This window comes from Scyliorhinus torazame, chromosome 2 (assembly GCF_047496885.1).
Source record: "Scyliorhinus torazame isolate Kashiwa2021f chromosome 2, sScyTor2.1, whole genome shotgun sequence".
Taxonomy (NCBI): Eukaryota; Metazoa; Chordata; class Chondrichthyes; order Carcharhiniformes; family Scyliorhinidae; genus Scyliorhinus; species Scyliorhinus torazame.
Window position 1 is genome coordinate 248418034 of NC_092708.1, and position 19533 is coordinate 248437566.

The 19533-nt window shown below is 48.6% G+C and overlaps 1 protein-coding gene across 8 annotated transcripts in view; it reads left to right on the forward strand.

Moving 5' to 3' along the window:
- The window catches only part of sipa1l1 (signal-induced proliferation-associated 1 like 1), a 586476-nt gene that overhangs the window by 506729 nt on the left and 60214 nt on the right, over positions 1-19533 (forward strand). For all 8 annotated transcript variants that reach the window (XM_072486108.1, XM_072486095.1, XM_072486090.1 and 5 more), the window contains one exon: positions 10528-10690. In XM_072486108.1, the coding sequence (XP_072342209.1) occupies positions 10528-10690 (163 nt within the window). The remainder of the gene's footprint in view (positions 1-10527; positions 10691-19533) is intronic.

Here is a 19533-nt window from a genome sequence, read left to right on the forward strand (position 1 = left end):
CCCGGCACAGGGGATTCAGGACAGTTTGATTTTGGGCGTATGGGTCGGAGAGGGCAAGGTGTCGGCGATATATCAGGAGATGAAAGAAGAGGAGGAGACTTTGGTAGAGGAGCTGAAGGGAAAATGGGAGGAGGAGTTGGGGGAGGAGATTGAAGAGGGTCTGTGGGCTGATGCCCTAAGTAGGGTTAATTCCTCTTCCTCGTGTGCCAGGCTTAGCCTGATACAGTTTAAGGTTATTCACAGAGTGCATATGACAGGGGCGAGGCTGAGTAGGTTCTTTGGGGTGGAGGACAGATGTGGGAGGTGCTTAGGAGGCCCGACGAACCACGCCCATATGTTCTGGTCGTGCCCGGCACTGGGTGGGTTCTGGAGGGGTGTTGCGAGGACTATGTCTAAGGTGTGAAAATCCAGGTCAAGCCAAGTTGGGGGCTAGCACTATTTGGAGTGACGGACGAGCCGGGAGTGCGGGAGGCGAAAGAGGCCGGTATCCTGGCCTTTGCGTCCCTGGTAGCCCGGCGGAGGATCTTGCTATTATGGAAAGACGCAAAGTCCCCCAGTGTGGAGGCCTGGATAAATGACATGGCAGGGTTCATCAAGCTGGAGAGGATAAAGTTTGCCTTGAGAGGGTCTGCGCAGGAGTTCTTCAGGCGGTGGCAACCATTCCTAGACTATCTCGCGGAACGTTAGATGGAGGTCGGTCAGCAGCAGCAGCAACCCAGGGAGGGGTGGGGGGGGGGCGTCTCTTTCGGGGGTGAGGTATAAGGGTGGGCGGGGAAAGGGTTTTTTCCTAGGGGCACTTGAGAAAGGAAAAACATAAACATATGGGAAAGTCAATATGTGCGGGAGGAACCCATTGTACAAGTTCTGTATTATGTTGGATTGATATGTTTATGTCTTGTTCTGTTACTTTTTTGTTACCGGGGGAGGGGGGGGTTTGAATGGTTGAAAACGTTTGTTGAAAAATTCTGAATAAACATATTTATTTTTTTTAAATTTGAAAAATTGTTGGTTAGGTGAACTCCATGATACACTTTGGGGTTCTCTAAACCCTGGCCCATAACACCAGGGAAAGGATGTATCATGGTGGCTGACTATTAACTTGGAAAAGAGCTGGTAAATCCAGTTGTCATGGTCCATGTTAGAACAAATTAGTTGAAATGTCTGTGCAGCACTGCACAGTGTTGTTATTAAACAGGGGAGATGAACGCACTGCCCTTCCCACTATCTTTCTTACCTTATTCCCCCCCGACTCGCCACAACTCCAATACCTGCCCTGTGATTCACATCATGCCCTCACTCACCTTTGGCCCCATGTCCTTCGTTGGGCATCTGTCAGCAGATGCACCTGCTCCCGGTGGTGCTACCTCTGGCCGGCAGCTCTCCGAGGACGGGATTTCAACCCCTGAGGTCCTCCGTTCCGACAGTAGATGCTCAATATGGCAGACCTCCCCAATGGAGATGATGTGAAGCTCATTGGGTAGCACAACCCTCATTATCTCCTTTCTAACTTAATATGCAAAAAAGCCTAGTTAGGAAATATTCGCTATCGGATGGAGTAATGAGGAATGAACCAGAGCAGATAAGGGAACTAAATGTCAGGGTACGTCTATACAATAGTGGCCATAATATAAATGCTTTTAAATGATAACTGAGAAGAACATAGTGTGATTTTTTTTTTTAAACAGATTAAGAGATTAGAGCAAAGCTGATTTTGAGGATCTGAAAGAACTTGGGAAACTAAGAATGGGCAACAATGTTTACAAACCTTGGTGCAGAACAGTTTTTAAAAAAGGTGTTCAACAGAGTGCAGGAAAATATATATGTTCCAGTAAAACAGAAGAACAAACAAAACACTAGTGAGACTCCATGGATGAATAACAAAATAAGGAATAACTGAGGGTTAGGAAAGAAGCTTGCATTAAGTACATAGCCAGCAGAGGAGTGCAGGATAAGAGAGAATAAGAAGAGATTAGAAGTGAAGTCAAAAGAGCAATTATGAACAGAAAGATAAACTATGACATTATAAAGGAACATCAAACATTTTACATGCACATCAATTTTTTAAAAAGGACGGTTGTGGTATAAATAGGACCATTCGATAGACCGAATAAGATGGCAGGAAATAATTTTTTAAAAGGCAGAAATATTGGGAGCGATTTAACAGACATTTTGAAGTGTAATTTTGGCTGCGATTGGCAGCTGTTCCGTGATGGCCACACTGGTGAGGCCTGTATCTAAGGACACTTAGTGCAGGGAATGAGCCCCCACAAGCTTCTCTCCATTATTTGGCACTTTCGGCATTTGATTCGCCTAACTTTCACCTCAGCATCTCACCGCTTTTAAATGCTCTTTCACCACTCACTCCCTATCAACACACAAGCATGGCAGCACGCGGATCTGCTCCTCGCTTTGGGGATGTTGACCTGGACAGGCTTCTCAACGCTGTGAGTGAGAGACGGGCATCCTGTTCCCCCAAGGTGGTTGGTGGACCAGAGCAGGGTTAGCAATGCCACCTGGGAGGCAGTGAAAATGGCTGTCAGTGCAGGCGGCATGACCAGAAGGTCAGCGTCCAAAGCTGGAAGACCAACTACCTCTACCGAGCTGCAAGGGGAAGTTACACCTCTCTCCTGGCATCAAGCCTTGGAATGAATCGTTTGCATAGACGTTCAAGGCTGCGGTGACCTTCATGGCCACCAGGAGCAGGTGTCCTCCTCCTCCATGGGGTGCCAAGTCCCTGAGGATATGGCACAAGTGCTGCATTGTCTCTTTCTTGAGACGGAGTCTCCTGTGGCACATGCTGTCAGTCATCTTGAAAGACCAACAAAGCCTGTACACATTGGTCCGTCGCTGGCATCCCCCTCTGGGTTCCTCCTCGGCCTGACAGCCGGCTGGGTCTTCAGGGTGTGCAGTGGCCCTCTACAAATGGGGTTCTGCCTCCTGTCTGCATCGACACTGCTGTCGCCTTCTCCGGCGTCTGGCTGTCTGGGCTGCCACCAATACCACAAAGGCAGCCTCTGTGGGACCAACAACACCAGCGATATCTGTAAGGAATTGGAGAAGGAGAGAGACTGATGATCAATTAGGACTTCCACCCCGGGACCCCAAATCCCCCAAGCCTCTCCCACCCTCATGTGCCCCACCTTCTCTGAAGTCATCCACTGTGCCAGTTGTACTGGAGAACCTCGCTCTGCACACTCACCCCGGCCACAGCAGGAGCTGTCAGGAACATTAGGGAGACGGTACTCCAATGCCCGCCTCTTACCCACACACTTGTCCTATGGTCACGCGGATATCCCAAGTGCTGAAGCCCAGCTCTTGACTGTTTTATTTTTGGCTGCTGCCTCTATGGTGCTGACGCTACTCGACGAAAGGCCAACCATTCACTTTTCAAAGTGTGATTGAAATGCAATGCAATAATCATCATCTGAGACATGCCATGTGTACCCACGAGAAGCCACTTGAGTAATATTTTATTGGCAAAAACAGTCAACATTAACAAAGATTTGAAAATCAACTACATAGCTTTCTACATATCATACGGACCGTTAATCACCAAGGAAATGTTACCATTCCATATTGGTACCAGTACAAAGCTGTATCAGCTCATTTTCACAAAAAAAAACAACACTGTATCATCCTCGCAGGTTCTTCAACAGAAACAGGACGAACCAGAGAATGTTTCTTCATGTCCAGAACTTTGTCATAGAAATTATCTATGCAAGCCCGCCCACACCGCCCAATCTCATCGGAACCAAATCCTGGCATCCACATATTCCACTGGCGCTCAAGGTGCAGTTGAACATCCTTGACTTCCAGTGTGTTTGACCTGTGGTGACATGCTAGGTACATGCCACACTCCTCACACCAGCAACAAAAGCATCAGCAAACTGCAAAAGCATTTCTTCAACATTGTCATTGGGTTGCTCGTTTGGATCAATTTCGCGCACCAGGTCCCGCAGTGTCTCCATGCTTCAAACCTGATTTCCTTCCAGACTTGTATGCCCTCCTGAGCCCGGTGTTCCAGTTATCTTAGAAAAATTGTCCTCCTTTCAGGCTAAAAGAAGGAAACAGCAGCAGCAGCCTCCAGGCATTTGCAGCTATAAGCTGCAAACACAACCTAAATCAGCACTTGAGAATATTTTGTTTATTAAATGTTCAACAGCAACAAAGATTTGAAAATGAATTAGATAACATTCTACATATTACACTGACCATTAAACTACAAGGAAATATCACCGTTCCATATTGGTACCAATACTAAGCTATATCAGCTCATTTTCACAAAAAAAAACACGGTACCACCCTCACAGGTTCCTCAACAGAAACAGCCTGATAATGTGTTATCATGTCCAGAACTTTGTCATCAAAATGACCTGTCCATCAATGTGTGACTTGTTGCATATATCAGTGCCATTTTCCGTCCAGGAGCCACAGCTGTGCAGGCCCTCCCACACAGCCCAATCTCACCGGAAACAGATCCTGGCATCCACATAATTCCACAGGCGCTCAAAGTGCAGTTGAACATCCTTGACTTCCAGCATGTTTAACCCACGGTGCTGTGCCCATTACATGCAGCACTTACCACACCAGCAACAGAAACATAAGCAATCTGCAAAAGCATTTCTTCAACAACGTTAGCAGGTGGCCCACCTGGAACAATATCATGCACCAGGTCCCGAAGCGTTGTCTTGCTTCAAACCGGATTGCCTTCTGGACTCGTACGTGCCCATGAGCCCGGTGTTCGTCGACCCATGTATCTGATAAAAAATTGTCCTTCATTCCAGCTGCAGAAAAGGGAGAAAACAGCAACAGCAGCCACCAGCAGGAGCAAGCAGCAAACACAACCTGCATCTGTGAAGTGCTCTCACAACTAAAAATACCCGTCAGCTGTGAAGCTAGAGGCTGCTGTCAGTCAAAGGGAGTTAAAGTGACCATCAGGAAAAACCAAGAGAAGGGCTCTGTCCTTGAGGTTTTTGGCAGGACAGACAGGCTGCAGCTGTAGCTGCCCCTGTTGTGGGTTACCACAATAGTTAAAGATGGCTTGAAGGCCTAATGGAAGAAAACCCCCTCCCCCGGCCCGCTGGTGGCCCCCCAACCTGGAACACTTCAACTACCCCCTATCCCGCCCAAAAGCACTGGGACAGCAGCTCCAGTGCCCTTGAGCTGCATGCTGGGAAATGGAAATGTCTGCTCACCTCTGAGATTCCCTCAGCAGCCATTGCGCCAGCTTCACGTTTTTAAAAAGGAGTACCAAATGACACCGGTATGATTTCTCATTGGAGAGCCAGTTAATTCCTGGGAAGCCATTATATTTGACTTCAATCTCGCTAAAGAGATGGAAATGAATGCAAATAAGGGTTACCGATACGCTCGCCATATTTGGGCGTTATCTAGAACTCCCCATCGGGAGCGGGCCGGTGAGATTGCAAACTGACTTGCCCCCGTCGCGAATCTCGATTTTGGCCTTTCCTGCTATATAACCGGCGTGCCAGCCCAACACGGTGGTTAAATCGTACCCATTAATACATTTTTTAATAGGGAGATGGAACAGACCAACATAAGCATTGATTGATGAGATGAGTGATATGTGCTGCTGTAAATTTTTTAGAAAAGGGATGTATTGAATAAACAAATTCAGAGGTTAAAACCCTTGGTCAAGATGGATTGCATTCTGTACTTTAAAGGAATCTGGGAAAGAGATAACCACATATATTTAATAATTAGTTTAAAAAATATGTAGTGCCAACAGACTGGTGGATAGTCAATGCAATTGCTATATTTAAGAAGGGGGACAGGGAATTGCAGAGTAGTCAGCTTAACATCAATATAGAAAAAATAATGGAATCCTTGCACATCTAGCAATGAGAAATATAATAACGAATAGTCAACGTATAATTCAAAATGGCAAACCTTGCCGATTTGTTTTTAAGTAACAGAGTGGATTAAAAGGCAATTGACATGGTTTCTCTAGATTTGTAAAGACCTTTTATAAGGCACCCTATAATAGGTACTGAATAAGGTCAGAGAATGTGGAGTGAGGGGACAATTGGGAGAATGGATTGCTAGTTATCTTCAAGACAAGGCAGAGACAGTGAAGTAAAAAGAGTGGCAGAAGGTGTAATGTGGTGATCCACAAAGATCAGTGCTGGAACCAGTGCTAATCACAATTTACATTAACAACTTAATTTGGAATCAAAAACACAATTACTAATTTGCGTATGACTCCAAATTGGGGCAGATAGATATACTGAGGAAAACTGCAACAAATTATAGGAGGACTTCAATAAACTTGCAAAATGGGCAAATAATCAATCAAAGGAGTTCAGCATGGGTAAATATGGGGTATTACATTTTTGTAGGTAGGGAGGTTACTCATTGCTTGGAAGGTGTGAAGGAACAACTTGGCATAAAGGAATAAAGTTATCTCTGAGGACAAAAACATTGTTGCACCACAAATTAGCAAGGCTACAAAACAGCAAACGAGCACTAAGCTTTATTTCCAGAGGGATAGAATTGAAAACTTGGGACATTATGCTGAACCTGTATTGAGTCTTAGTTAGACACACTTGGAGTACTTCATGCAACACCCGGTTGCCATATTATAAAAAGGATATAGTAGCAATGGAGAGGATGCAGTGATTTACAATGATGATACCAGAATTGCGAGGGCATACATATCAGGAAAGGATTGACAAGCTGGCTGCCTTCTCTCTTGGGGAAAAAACAATTACATTATGAAATAATTTGATTAGTGTGGATATGGAGAGAAGACAGCGCCGAGGACCCGGGTTCGATCCTGGCCAGGGTCATTGTCCGTGTGGGGTTTGCACATTCTCCCCCCCACAGCCCAAAGATGTACTAACAATTGCCCCTTAATAATAAAAAAAGAGTGGTTATGGAGAGAATGTTTCCTCCTGTGGGGAAGAGTATAGGTAGAGGCTAGCAGTCCAAGATATTTACCAAGAAATCCAATAGGGCAGTCAAAAGAAATTTCTTAACTCAGTGGTAGGAATGTGGAACTTACTACCACAGTGAATTGTTGAAGGGAATAGTATAAGATGCGTTTAAGAACAAGTTAGCCAAACATTTGAGGGAGAAGGGAATAGAGAGTTATGGTGGTAGATTTAAATGAGCAAAGACAGGCGGAAGCTCAAGTGGAACATAACTACTAGCATGGACAGGCTAGGCTGAAGGGTCTGTTTCCGTACCAGTGTCCTATGTAATTCTGTGCTTGCTGACCTGCATTACTTCCTGGTTAAGCAACACCTTAACGTTAAAATTCTCATCCTTGTTTTAAAATCCCGCTATGGTCTTGCCCCTCCCTATGTTTCTAATCTTTCACCCCCACAATCCTCCAAAATATTTGCGTATCTGCGCTCCTCTAACTGTGCTCTCTTAAGCATCCCCGATTTTAATTGCTTCCCCATTGGTGAGTGACTGTGCCTTCAGCTGCCTTGTGCCCTAAGCCCTTAAAATCCTTCAAAACATATTTTTCTCTCCATGTCTCTTTCCTCCTTCAGGATGCTTTATAAAACCACCTCTTTGACCAAAGTCATCTGCCCTAATATCTCCTGATGTGGCTTGTTGCCAATTTGCTTCATAACACATCTGTGAATCGCGTAGGACATCTCATCATATTTAAAGCACTATATAAATACAATTTGCTTTTGTTAGAAGCTCTCCATGAGGGCGCACCCCTGTTAATTGACTCCATTTTCTCTAATAATCTTTTATAACTGTAACCATGTAGTTTACCAGCATAGAGCATTGTTACATTTCCCAGTCCTATCCATCCCATCAATTCAGGCATTACCTTGCATCTGGTGTTGAATGGAAGAATTCCAGCTCTCACTATAACCCAGTCTGGCTCATCAGCGTCGGGGGAGTGCTATGAAGGTTTGAGAGTTCACTCAACCAAGAATGCCACAACTGTTTAGATATATTCCTGAAGGCTTGGTAATCTGATATTTGATCATGTGACACTAACCTGCTGCTTTACTGTATAAAGGTTGTTTCCTCTGTAATTGCATACCTTAAATAGCTGTGAGCTGATTATTAAAAAAAATGTTATTACTCACTGATAGGATATTGCAAAATTTCCCAAGTGCCAGATGAATGGTTCTGTAATGTCTCTTCCTCCTACTTGCCCTACCCCCACTCCCCACCCCCATCCCCCATCCTCTGGCTCAGACTTGGGCTGTCCAGTCTCTCAGTCCCCAACCCCAAGAGTTAGGTTATCTAATTCCACTGCCCTACCCCTGTCCAAACTTCCAGCCAAAGCAGTTCTGAAAGCTTGGCCTTTTAAATTTGTGCCCGCTACTTCATGCCCCTGGCCCAATGTGTTAGGTGCTGTGAACCCACCTTCTCACCACTCTCCCGAGACCACTTCTGAGAATCAGGCACTCTAATCCAGCACCCCGACACTTTCCCTCCCGCAGCTTCTTCCTCCCCCTCTCCCCCACCTCTGCCTCGTGACCAGCCCTGAAAATAGGTTCTCTAATTTCCACTTTTTGTTTCCCACAATTTCAATAATAAAATGACAGGCGACAAAGTATTTCAAGTGACTAACCAAAGTCCTGACACTTGTTTTCAAATGCCACATCGACACGAAATCCCCTGACAGTTCGGCTACGGCTTCTGGAATAGAAGCTGAAGAAGCAAATTGAATAGCCAAAATGCATATAGCTGCTGGTTGGGAACTTTATACTGTTTATGGCGCTCAACTGCACTTCAAAAAGGTTAATTGACTGAAGTAATCCTGCAGCCCCCCTCTCCCCCCGAATGCACTGCAGGCACTTGTCTCAATAACTAGACAGGTCTTGCCCCCAGTTTGTGTACACTGGCCATGATTTTGTCCTTCATACAAGGCTTCAGTGCCTGCACCATTAACTATTTTTATGATAGTTTCACATTTATTTCCAGTCACTAGTAATCCAACTCTTTCTTATCCATCGCCACGTTATTGACTGCTCTGCCTGTCTACATTAAGTTCTAATTTTGCTGGATATAGAATAATAAAATAATTATAACAGAGAAGGAGGCCGAATTGTGACCATGCCAAATCTGTTTAGAGCAACTTGGCTAATCCCGCTTCCCTACCTTTTCCCTGTGGCTCTGCAAATCTTTTTTCTTTAGGTAATTATTCAATCCCTTTTGAAAGCCACGATTGAACCTGCCTCCTCCACACTCTAAGGCAGTGCGTTCCAGATCCAAACCACTTGTCGCATAAATAGTTTTTCATTGTTTCTCCTCTGATTCTTGATCCCTCCACCATCTGCAATCCTTGCTCCATCCGTGTGTACTGAACCAAACCTGAAAAGGATTGGCCTCACACCCGCACATCAAAGCTCTGCCCCCCCTCATTGGTGCACTGTTATGCATCATCAACTTTTTACTTCCCTGTCTCCTCCCAAGTGGCACATAGCAGTGCCTGGGAGTCAATCCTCAACTCCAGGAGAATCCTGGACAATCTGGGAGGGTTGACATTTGTACATCCTGGACAATCTGGGAGGGTTGACATTTGTACATGACTCAGTTCTAATCCATAATGTGAATGTGAACTTGCCTGGTTGTATTAGAACGCATACCTGCAGTTTAGACACTCAAGTGATGATTAGGAATAATTTTTGTGAACCAGTAGGTATGAGCTGCACATACCCACTTCCACTGAAGGCGCTGAGTGACATGCAATGGCAGGTTTCCGGGTGGCTCAGACCAAAGGAAAGGTAACACTGGTTTTCTGATTCAGTGGTGGAGGTGCAGATGAAGGCGGGAGCGATACCATCTCACCTTCCACTCTTGCAGCACCTGCTGTTGCTCTGCTTAGATTCAGTCCTCCTCTTTCAGACCAAGGAGGTCCCCTAACAAGATGCCCAAGACGAAGCACCCACATTTCTCTTGGTAACTGCTATAAAGTGTCAAATAAGGTGGAAAAGCGTAGCACTCATTCTTTTGAGGTGAAATCCTCAGAGAATCTCCAGCAAAATGTTGGCAGTATGTTGATGAAGTCTTGACAGAAGTATCCCAAAATGTTTCTCCATTTGCTTCAAAATTCCTCTTTAAACCTCCAGAAGCACATGAATGTTAGAAACGTGATGTACCTTCCAATGGTTCTTCATTCTCAGCAACAGCTTGTTTACTACTTTTCAGCTGCTCATTATTAAGTGAATGAGTTGGACACATGCTATCGACTAAAATGCCATGCAGTCTCTTTGCTAGAAAGCAATTTATGTGGCAACAAGCGTGACAATCCTCTGGGCTGGTTATTAAGAGTGCGTGCTCAACTTCGCTATCCAAGATGGTATTTTGTGCTAAACTTCCATTGCTGCTCTAGACCCCAAATTGACCATCCTCTTTAGTGTCTAAAGGAGCTCGGAAAAATTTGCCCCAAGGAGCAATAACCAAATGCATCACAGGGATTTTATTTTTGTGTATGTATGCATGCATAAAAGATATTTTATGCACTCAGCCCTTTATTTTCAATAGTGTAACAAAGGGTTGCAGTTGATCCTTTATTCTCTTTACTAGGCGTCACCACAGCGACGTTTGCGAAATCACACAGACGAAGCTGCGAGGTTCAGTTCGAGACTTGAGGTCTCCCAAGAGATCATCAAAGTCAACAATTGAAGAAGACTTGAAGAAGCTAATTAATCTCGATAGTCCTCCCCCAGACATGGGTAAAGATGGGAAGGTATGCAAATTCTAAATGATGATACTGTGTGCGGATGGCGGACCTGATTAAAACTTCTCAGACATGGTAAACGTCACACTCCTCTGTTAATAATCTTTTCCTCATTCAAAATATTATGGCTTGCTGCCAATTTCAAATTACTTTTATATTAATTTGGAAGAGTCATTAACTTAATTATTGAGCACTTAAACACATTGCATCATTTTTAGAGCTGCAAGTCCTGTTAGAACACCATTAACTTGAGAATACAGGTTTCCTCTGGAAAAAGGAAAGACAAAAATGTAAATGGTACAAGGAATTAGTTATTAGACCTGGTCCTTCCATTTAAATGGGCATGTACTAACTTAGAAGTTTTGCTTTTTGAGCTAGGTTTTACAAAGTCGCTTATTATTCCAATCTGACGTCACCTGGTGACTTGAGGTTTGCGGCACAGGCTTCCTGTGTCACAATCTCCAGTCTCTTGCACAAACACAGCATCTGGTGAACGCTTCCAACATTTCCTTGGAGCTTGTAAAATACGTTTCAGACAACAGTACAACAAGCCTCACGTTTCAGTGCTGACCTCAGCCCTTCTGTGAAAGTTTGTGTGAGATGTCTGTCTTTGCAGAGTGTTCCCATCTAGTTTGTTATATTCAACACTCAAGGGGCAGGAAGCACAAGCATTTTTGCCATAAGTATAGAGGATAATGCATACAGCCAGTTCCTTTCAGGCATCCTGACTGATGGAACCAATTCATGTTCATTGCAGCAAGAAACCACTATTCATAATTAGTGAGTTTCTGTTCAGTGAAAGATGTCTGCTTTTTATTTCCCCACTTTTCTCATCCTGTGCTAGTATGAAGCACACTTGAATTCAGTAAAGCACAGTTTATTGCAGAATAATGCTTCCATTTCTCTGCTTCAACATGTCGGAAATGCCTCAACTCAGAAGAGCAAGAGTTTGAATGCTTCTATCCCCAGACCAGTTTTCAGCTAGCCTACCTGACCCAGATTGACAATTATTGCTCATTCAGTACTGAGAGTTTGGACCTACAGAGGTCCCAGTTGAGACAGTCCATTTGCTCAATGTTTGTAGCCAACAGATAGATTTTGATGTCCTCAGTCTGGCCTGATTTTGAAATCAAGCAGCGCAGGACCAAATCAGCGTGCTTTATAAAAATAAAATGTACTTTATTCCAAACATGTGTAAAACAAATAAAATGCACACTCCACAAAAATCATAGTCCACAGTTTGTATAATTCCCCCCACCCCTCCCCAGCGACAAATAATTCCTCAAACAGCATCATGAGCAACCCCCACTGCATCTCAAAGTCCTCTGCTGACCCCCTCAACTCCAACCGGAGAAAGTCGTACCAGGCCTCCACCCCCGGCAGCGTTTCCGACCTCCAATTTAACAGGACCTTTCGCAATCAGAGAGGCGAAGACCACAACATCAGCCTCCTTCCCTTCCAGATGTCCTGGCACTTCCGATACCCTTAAAATCGCCACCATTGAGTCCGGCCTGACCTCAATCTCCACTTTCTTGGATAGCCTCCCAGTATCTCTCCAGCTTCTCACAATCCCATAACATGTGCGGCGCATGATTTGCTGGCCACCGCCCACACTTCTCACACTCTTTGGCCACCCCCCAAATCCGTGTGTTAACTCAGGGAGCCTCATAGGCACAGTGAGTTTTCTCGACAAAGAGCAATATTTTATGTTTAGACATTTAAATGGAGTGAACTGTTTCCACCATATAATTATCTCTCTGTTCAAGATGTATCCTTCCTTTTGCATATATGTATCAAGTATATAAAATGTTTGTATTGTGGTTTCGGTGACATCACTTCCCCAGCTTCAGTTTAATGTATAGAGGTTAAACAAAATATTCCAACCACGTTTCCCATGAAAGTTTCCTCGCAACTGATTTAGTGGGGTTCAAAGAAAGAATTTTAATTTTGCATAGCACCTTGAGACATGCTCTGGAGATTCCAGGGTGTTTTCCAAACAGTTAATTACTACTGTTGGTATGCAGGTAAACAAGGCAGCCAATTATGTAGGCCACAAGGTGCCATAGTAAATAACATGAATGAATAATGTTGTGGGGGTGGTTGAGGAAAGAATCCTGTCCCTGCTCCATATCTTTTTTTAAAAATGTATTTTATTACAAACATATATTAAAACAGGTTACAGCAAATAACCCTGCCCCCCCCATGACAAACAGATCCTCAAACACGGCCACAAACATACCCCACCGTGTCTCAAACTCCTCTGCAGAACCCCTTAACTTATGCTTTATCGGACTTCTGATAGCGGCCATGACCTGCTAGGTCACGCGAATGGCAGCTCCCGCCGGGATCTGTGTTTCGGGCCGCTAAAAGGAGCGGTGACTGCAATTGACAGGAGGGTCCGGCGCGGGAACGGGCGTGGGAGAGGCTCCCCACGGTGGTGCATGGAGAGGACCAGGAGCGGAGCCGACAGACGCGCGAACCCGGGGAAGAAGGTCGAGAAGGTCCGGGAGGACAAAATGGCGGCCGGAGAGGATCGGGAGGTGTGGGCCCAGTGGGCCAGAGAACAGCAGGAGCTCCTGAAAAACTGCTTCATGGAGCTGAAAACGGAGATGCTGGCCTCCATGGAAAGAATTGTGGTGACCCAGAAGGCGCAGGAGAAGGAGATCAAGGAGGTGAAGAGGAAGGTGGCTGAGAACGAGGACAAGATCCTGGGCCTGGCAGTGAAAGTGAAGGCGCACGAGGCGCTCCAGAAGAGATGGCAGGAGAGGCTGAATGACCTTGAGTGCAGGTCTCGGAGCCATAATCTGCGGATCCTGGGCCTTCCTGAAGGAGCGGAGGGGCAGGTGCGAGCACATACGTGGCCACAATGCTGGGGACGCTGAAGGGCACTGGGGCCTTCACGCGGTCCTTGGAGCTGAATGGGGCGCGCAGGGTGCTCGCCAGAAAGCCGAGGGTAAACAAGCCACCGAGGGTGATGGTGATACGGTTTCAGCGCTTGGTAGACCGGGAGCGAGTCCTGTGGTGGGCAAAGAAAGAGCGGAGCAGTAAGTGAGAGAATGGCGAGATCCGAATTTACCAGGACCTGGGAGCTGAGCTGGCGAGGAGGCATGCAGGTTTCAACCGGGCGAAGGCGGTCCTCCACGGTAAAGGGGTGAAGTTTGGGCTCCTGCACCCGGCGAGACTGTGGGTAACATACCAGGACAGGCACCACTATTTTGATACCCCAGACGAGGCGTGGTCATTCATCAGGCAGGAGAAGCTGGACCTGAACTAAGGGACTGCTGTATGGGAGTGAAATGTGCGGGTGGGGAGGGATCGAGGGGAGGACGGCGGGTAAAGCATAAGTTTATGGACATGTCTGCCCTAGTTTGGTTGGGGGTTTTGTTGTTTGTTTTGCTTGTTTTCCAGGTGTTTTGTTTTCCAGGTGTTCGGTGCTAGGGGGTGGGAAACGCCTGGGACAGGCTGTCCGGCGCACAGGGAGGTCCCAGATGGCGCTTGCCCCTCTACCCTGCGGGGGAGGGGTGGGAGGGTGGCCCGAAGGAGGCAACAAGTTACGGGTTGGTATATAGAGGCGGGGGCAGCCGGGGTCAGCATGGGTGAGCTGACTCACGGAAGCACAATGGGGGGGGGGGAAACCAGAGCTGAGCGGATGCTTGGCAGGGGAGGGGGGTGGGAGTGAAGGGGTGCTGCTTTGCTGACTGAAGGGGAGCCAGGTGAGGGGTATGGATGGAGAGTCGGGGGGGGGGGGGAGAGTTGGAGGAGGGAGGCAGGAGCACACGGCTGGCCGAAAAAGGGAGATGGCTAGTCGGCGGGATGGGGGGGGCGGTGGTGCGGTCAACCCCCCGACTAGCCTGATCACGTGCAACGTGAGGGACCTGAATGGGCCGGTCAAGTGGTCCCGCGTGTTCTCGCATTTGAAGGGGTTGAAGGCGGAAGTGGCCATGTTGCAAGAGACGAATTAAAGCTCGCGGACCAGTCGAGGCTGAGGAAAGGATGGGTGGGACAGGTGTTTCACTCTGGGTTAGACTCCAAGACCAGAGGGGTGGCCATTTTGGTCAGTAAACGAGTGGCGTTTGAGGCGGGGAGCATCGTGGCGGACAAGGGAGGCAGGTATATAACGGTGAGTGGCAAGCTGCAGGGGGCCCGGGTGGTGTTAGTGAATGTATATGCCCCGAACTGGGACGATGCGGACTTTATGAGGCGCGTGTTGGGTAGGATCCCGGACTTGGAGATAAGTCACCTGATAATAGGAGGGGACTTTAATACGGTCTTGGATCCGAGCTTGGATCATTCCAATTCCAGAATGGGAAAGAGGCCGGAGGCGGTCAGGGCCTTGTGGGAGTTCATGGGCCAGATGGGGGAAGTGGACCCCTCGAGGTTTACAAGGACGAAGGAGTTTTCCTTTTTCTCCCATGTCCATAAAGTCTACTCGCGAATAGACTTCTTTGTGTTGAGTAGGGCGTTAATCCCGAGGGTGGAGGGGTTAGAATACTCGGCCATTGCGGTCTCGGACCATGCCCCGCACTGGGTGGACCTGCGACTGGGGGCGGAACGAGGTCAGCGCCCTCTCTGGCGACTGGATGTGGGGCTGCTGGCGGACGAAGAGGTGTGCGGGCGGATAAGGAGGTGTATTGAGAATTATGTGGGAGCGAATGACACCGGAGAGGTGACGGTGGCAGTGGTTTGGGAGGCTCTGACGGCGGTCAATAGGGGAGAGTTAATCTCTATTAGGTCCCATAGAGAGAAGAAGGAGAGGGCGGAGAGGGAGAGACTGGTGGGAGAGATACTCAGGGTAGATAGGAGGTATGCGGAGGCCCCAGAGAGGGTGCCGGAAATTACAGGCAGAGTTTGACTTGCTGTCCACGGGGAAGGCAGAGGCGCAGCTGAGGAAAGCGAAGGGGGCAGTTTATGAGTATGGGGAGAAGGCGAGTAGGATGCTGGCGCACCAGCTGCGCAGGAGGGAGGCAGCCAGAAAGATTGGGGGAGTGCAGGATAGGGAAGGCAACATGGTGCTGAGCCCAGAGAGGGTTAATGAAGTCTTCAGGGAGTTCTACGGGAGGTTATACAAGTCGGAACCCCCCGGGGAGGGGGAAGGGATGAGGTGGTTCATGGACCGGTTGAGGTTCCCAAGGGTGGAAGCAGAGCAGGCGGAGGGACTGGGGGCCCCGATTGAGTTGGAGGAGGTAGTCAGGGTGCTGGCAGGCAAGCAGACGGGCAAGGCCCCGGGCCCGGATGGCTTCCCCGTAGAATTTTAAACAAAGTTCTCGGAGCTGCTGAGCCCGCTCCTGATGAGAACCTTCAATGAGGCAAAGGAGAAAGGGACCCTCCCTCCGACAATGTCGCAGGCATTGATCTCGATTATCCTGAAGAAGGAGAAGGATCCGCTTCAGTGTGGGTCCTACAGGCCGATATTGCTCCTGAACGTGGATGCCAAGCTGTTGAGGACTGTGTCCCGGGCGTGATTGGGGAGGACCAGACGGGTTTTGTTAAGGGCAGGCAGCTGAACACGAACGTGGGGAGGCTCCTGAATATTATCATGATGCCCTCTGAGGGGGGCAGGTGGAGGTGGTGGCTGCGATGGACGCGGAGAAGGCCTTTGACAGGGTGGACTGGGAGTATCTGTGGGAGGCGCTAGGCAGGTTTGGATTTGGGGAGGGATTTATCGGGTGGGTCAAGCTGCTGTATCAGGCCCCTGTAGCGAGTGTGTGCACAAACCGGCTAAGGTCGGAATATTTCAGGCTGCACCGGGGGACGAGACAGGGGTGTCCCCTGTCCCCGTTGCTGTTTGCCCTGGCAATTGAGCCGTTGGTAATTGGGCTCAGGACTTCGGGGGATTGGAGGGGGCTGGTGCGCGGAGGGGAGGAGCACCGGGTCTCTCTCTACGCGGATGACCTGCTGCTGTATATTTCGGACCCGTTAGAGGGGATGGGGGAGGTCATGCGGATCCTGGGGGACTTCGGCAGGTTCTCGGGGTATAAATTGAATGTGAGGAAGAGTGAGCTGTTCGTGGTCCACGGTAGGGGCCAGGAGGAGAGACTGAGGGAGCTCCCGCTCAGGATAGTGGAGAGGAGCTTTCGGTACTTGGGGATACAAGTGGCCAGGAACTGGGATGCCCTGCACAGGCTCAACTTAACCCGGCTAGTGGAGCAGATGGAGGGAGAGTTTAAAAGGTGTGATATGCTCCCGCTTTCCTTGGCGGGACGGGTGCAAACTGTGACGATGACGGTTCTCCCCAGGTTCCTCTTCGTATTTCAGTGCCTCCCCATTTTCATCCCCAAGTCCTTCTTTAAGCGGGTGAAAAGGATTCTTACGGGATTTGTGTGGGCGAATAAAACCCAGCGAGTCAAAAGGTATTCTTGGAGCGTAGCCGGGCGGGGGGCTGGCTCTGCCGAACTTCTGCAGTTATTACTGGGCGGCCAATGTGGCCATGATCAGGAAATGGATGATGGAGGTGGGGACGGTTGGAGGCGGCGTCGTGTAGAGACACCAGTCTAGGTGCACTTGTTACGGCTCCGCTGCCGTTCTCGCCAGCGCGATACACCACTAGTACGGTGGTGACGGCGGCACTGAGGATCTGGGGGCAGTGGAGGAGACACAGGGGAGAGTAGGGGGCCTCGGTGTGGACCCCAATATGGAATAACCACAGATTTGCTCCGGGTAGGATGGATGGGGGGTTACCAAGGCTGGTATAGGGCAGGTATTAGGAGGATGGGGGACCTGTTTATAGACGGGATTTTTCCCAGCATGCAGGCGCTGGAGGAGAGGTTCAGCCTGCCCCTGGGGAATACGTTCAGGTACCTTCAGGTTCGTGACTTCCTTAGAAAACAGGTGGGGACATTCCCGCGGCTCCCCCACGTAGGATCCAGGATAGGGTGGTATCTGGCGTCTGGGTAGGGGAGGGCAAGGTGTCGGACATATATCAGGAGCTGCAGGAGGTAGAGGAAGCCTCAGTGAGGGAGTTGAAGGATAAGTGGGAGGAGGAGCTGGGCGACGAGCTGGATGTGGGCCTGTGGGCCGAAGCCCTGGGCAGGGTGAACTCCTTCTCATCATGTGCCAGGCTCGGATTAATCCAGTTTAAGGTGGTGCATCAGGCGCATATAACGGCGGCAAGAATGAGTACGTTTTTTGGGGTGGAGGACAGGTGCCCGAGGTGTGCGGGGAGTCCGGCGAATCATGCCCATATGTTTTGGGCATGCCCAGCGCTTAAAAGATTCTGGCAGGGGTTTGCAAGGGTGATGCCTAGGGTTTTGGACGCTCGGGTGAAGGCGAGCCCAGCGGTAGCGATATTTGGGGTGGCGGAGGATCCGGGAGTGCAGGAAGCGAAAGAGGCCGAGGTACTGGCCTTTGCCTCCCTGGTAGCCCGGAGACGGATTCTGTTAATGTGGAGGGACTCAAACCCCCCGAGTGTGGAGACCTGGGTTAGTGATATGGCAGGGTTCCTCAGCCTGGAGCGAATAAAGTTCGCCTTGAGAGGGTCCTTGATGGGGTTCTCCCGGCGGTGGCAACCTTTCCTTTACTTTCTAGGGGAGCAGTAAGTGTCAGCAGCAGCAGCATCCTGGGGGGGGGGGGGTGTTCAGGTGGGGGAGGGGGGTACTGTTGATACAATGTGAATTGGGCATGGAGACAAAATCCACCTTGTTCTGTTTTTAAAAAAATAATAATAATTGTTTTGTAAGTAGTTTCAGTGTAAGCTTTGGGCTATGTTTATTGTTATTTTTTATTACTATCTGTATTTCTATTTTTGTTATGTAAAAACGTACATTTGGAAAAACTTTAATAAAACATTTTTATTTTTTTGAAACTTATGCTTTATCTTTTTCAACCGCAGGAAGTTGTACAGGTCACCCAACCAAGCCGCTACCCCCGGTGGCGTTGCTGACCGCCACTCCAGTAAAATTTGCCACCTGGCAATCCAGAGAGGCAAAGGCCACGACATCGGCTTTCCTCCTCTCCATGAGCTCCGGCTTCTCTGAAACCCCAAATATCGCCACCAAAAGGTCCGGGTCCACCTCCTCCTCCACTATCCTTGCTGGGACCACGAACATTTCCACCCAAAATCTCCAATCTTTCACAGCCCCAGAACACGAGTGTATGATTCGCTGGCCCCCGCCCACACCTCTGACACTCCTCTGTTACCCCGTGAAAGAACCTACTCATTCTCGCCCAGGTCACATGTACCCTGTGTACCACCTTAAACTGTATCAGGCTCATCCTTGCGCAAGAGGAGGCCCTGTTACCCTTTGCAGTGTCTCACTCCATACTCCCCAATTGATCTTCCCTCCCAACTTCCCTTCCCATTTTGCCTTTATCTTCACCACCCCTCGCCTCCCTGTTCCCCCAGCCACTTGTAGACATCCCCAATTCTTCCCTCCCCTTCCACATCCGGAAGCAGCAGTCGCTCTAGCAGGGTGTATCCCGGCAACCTAGGGAACTCCTTCCAGACATTTTGTGCAAAGTCCCTAACCTGCAGATACCTGAACTCATTCCCCCTCAGCAGCTCTACCCTCTCCCTTAGCTCCTCCAGACTGGTAACCCTTCCTCCAAATTCACATCCCTCACCTTGACCAGCCCCACTTCCCTCCACCTCCTAGATACACTATCCATTCCCCCTAGCTCAAACCCATGATTCTCGCACAGCGGCGTTAGTACCGACATCCCCTCCACCCTAAAATGCCTCCTCAACTGATTTTAAATCTTCACAGAGGACTGCACCACCAGACGCAACACCATTGGCAACGCTGCCGTCACCATAGCCCTTAAGCTGGACCTCTTACATGATTCCTCCTCCATCCTAACCCACTCTACAAATCTCGGCCCAAACGCAAACCTTCCCAGAACCTCGAACAAGTACC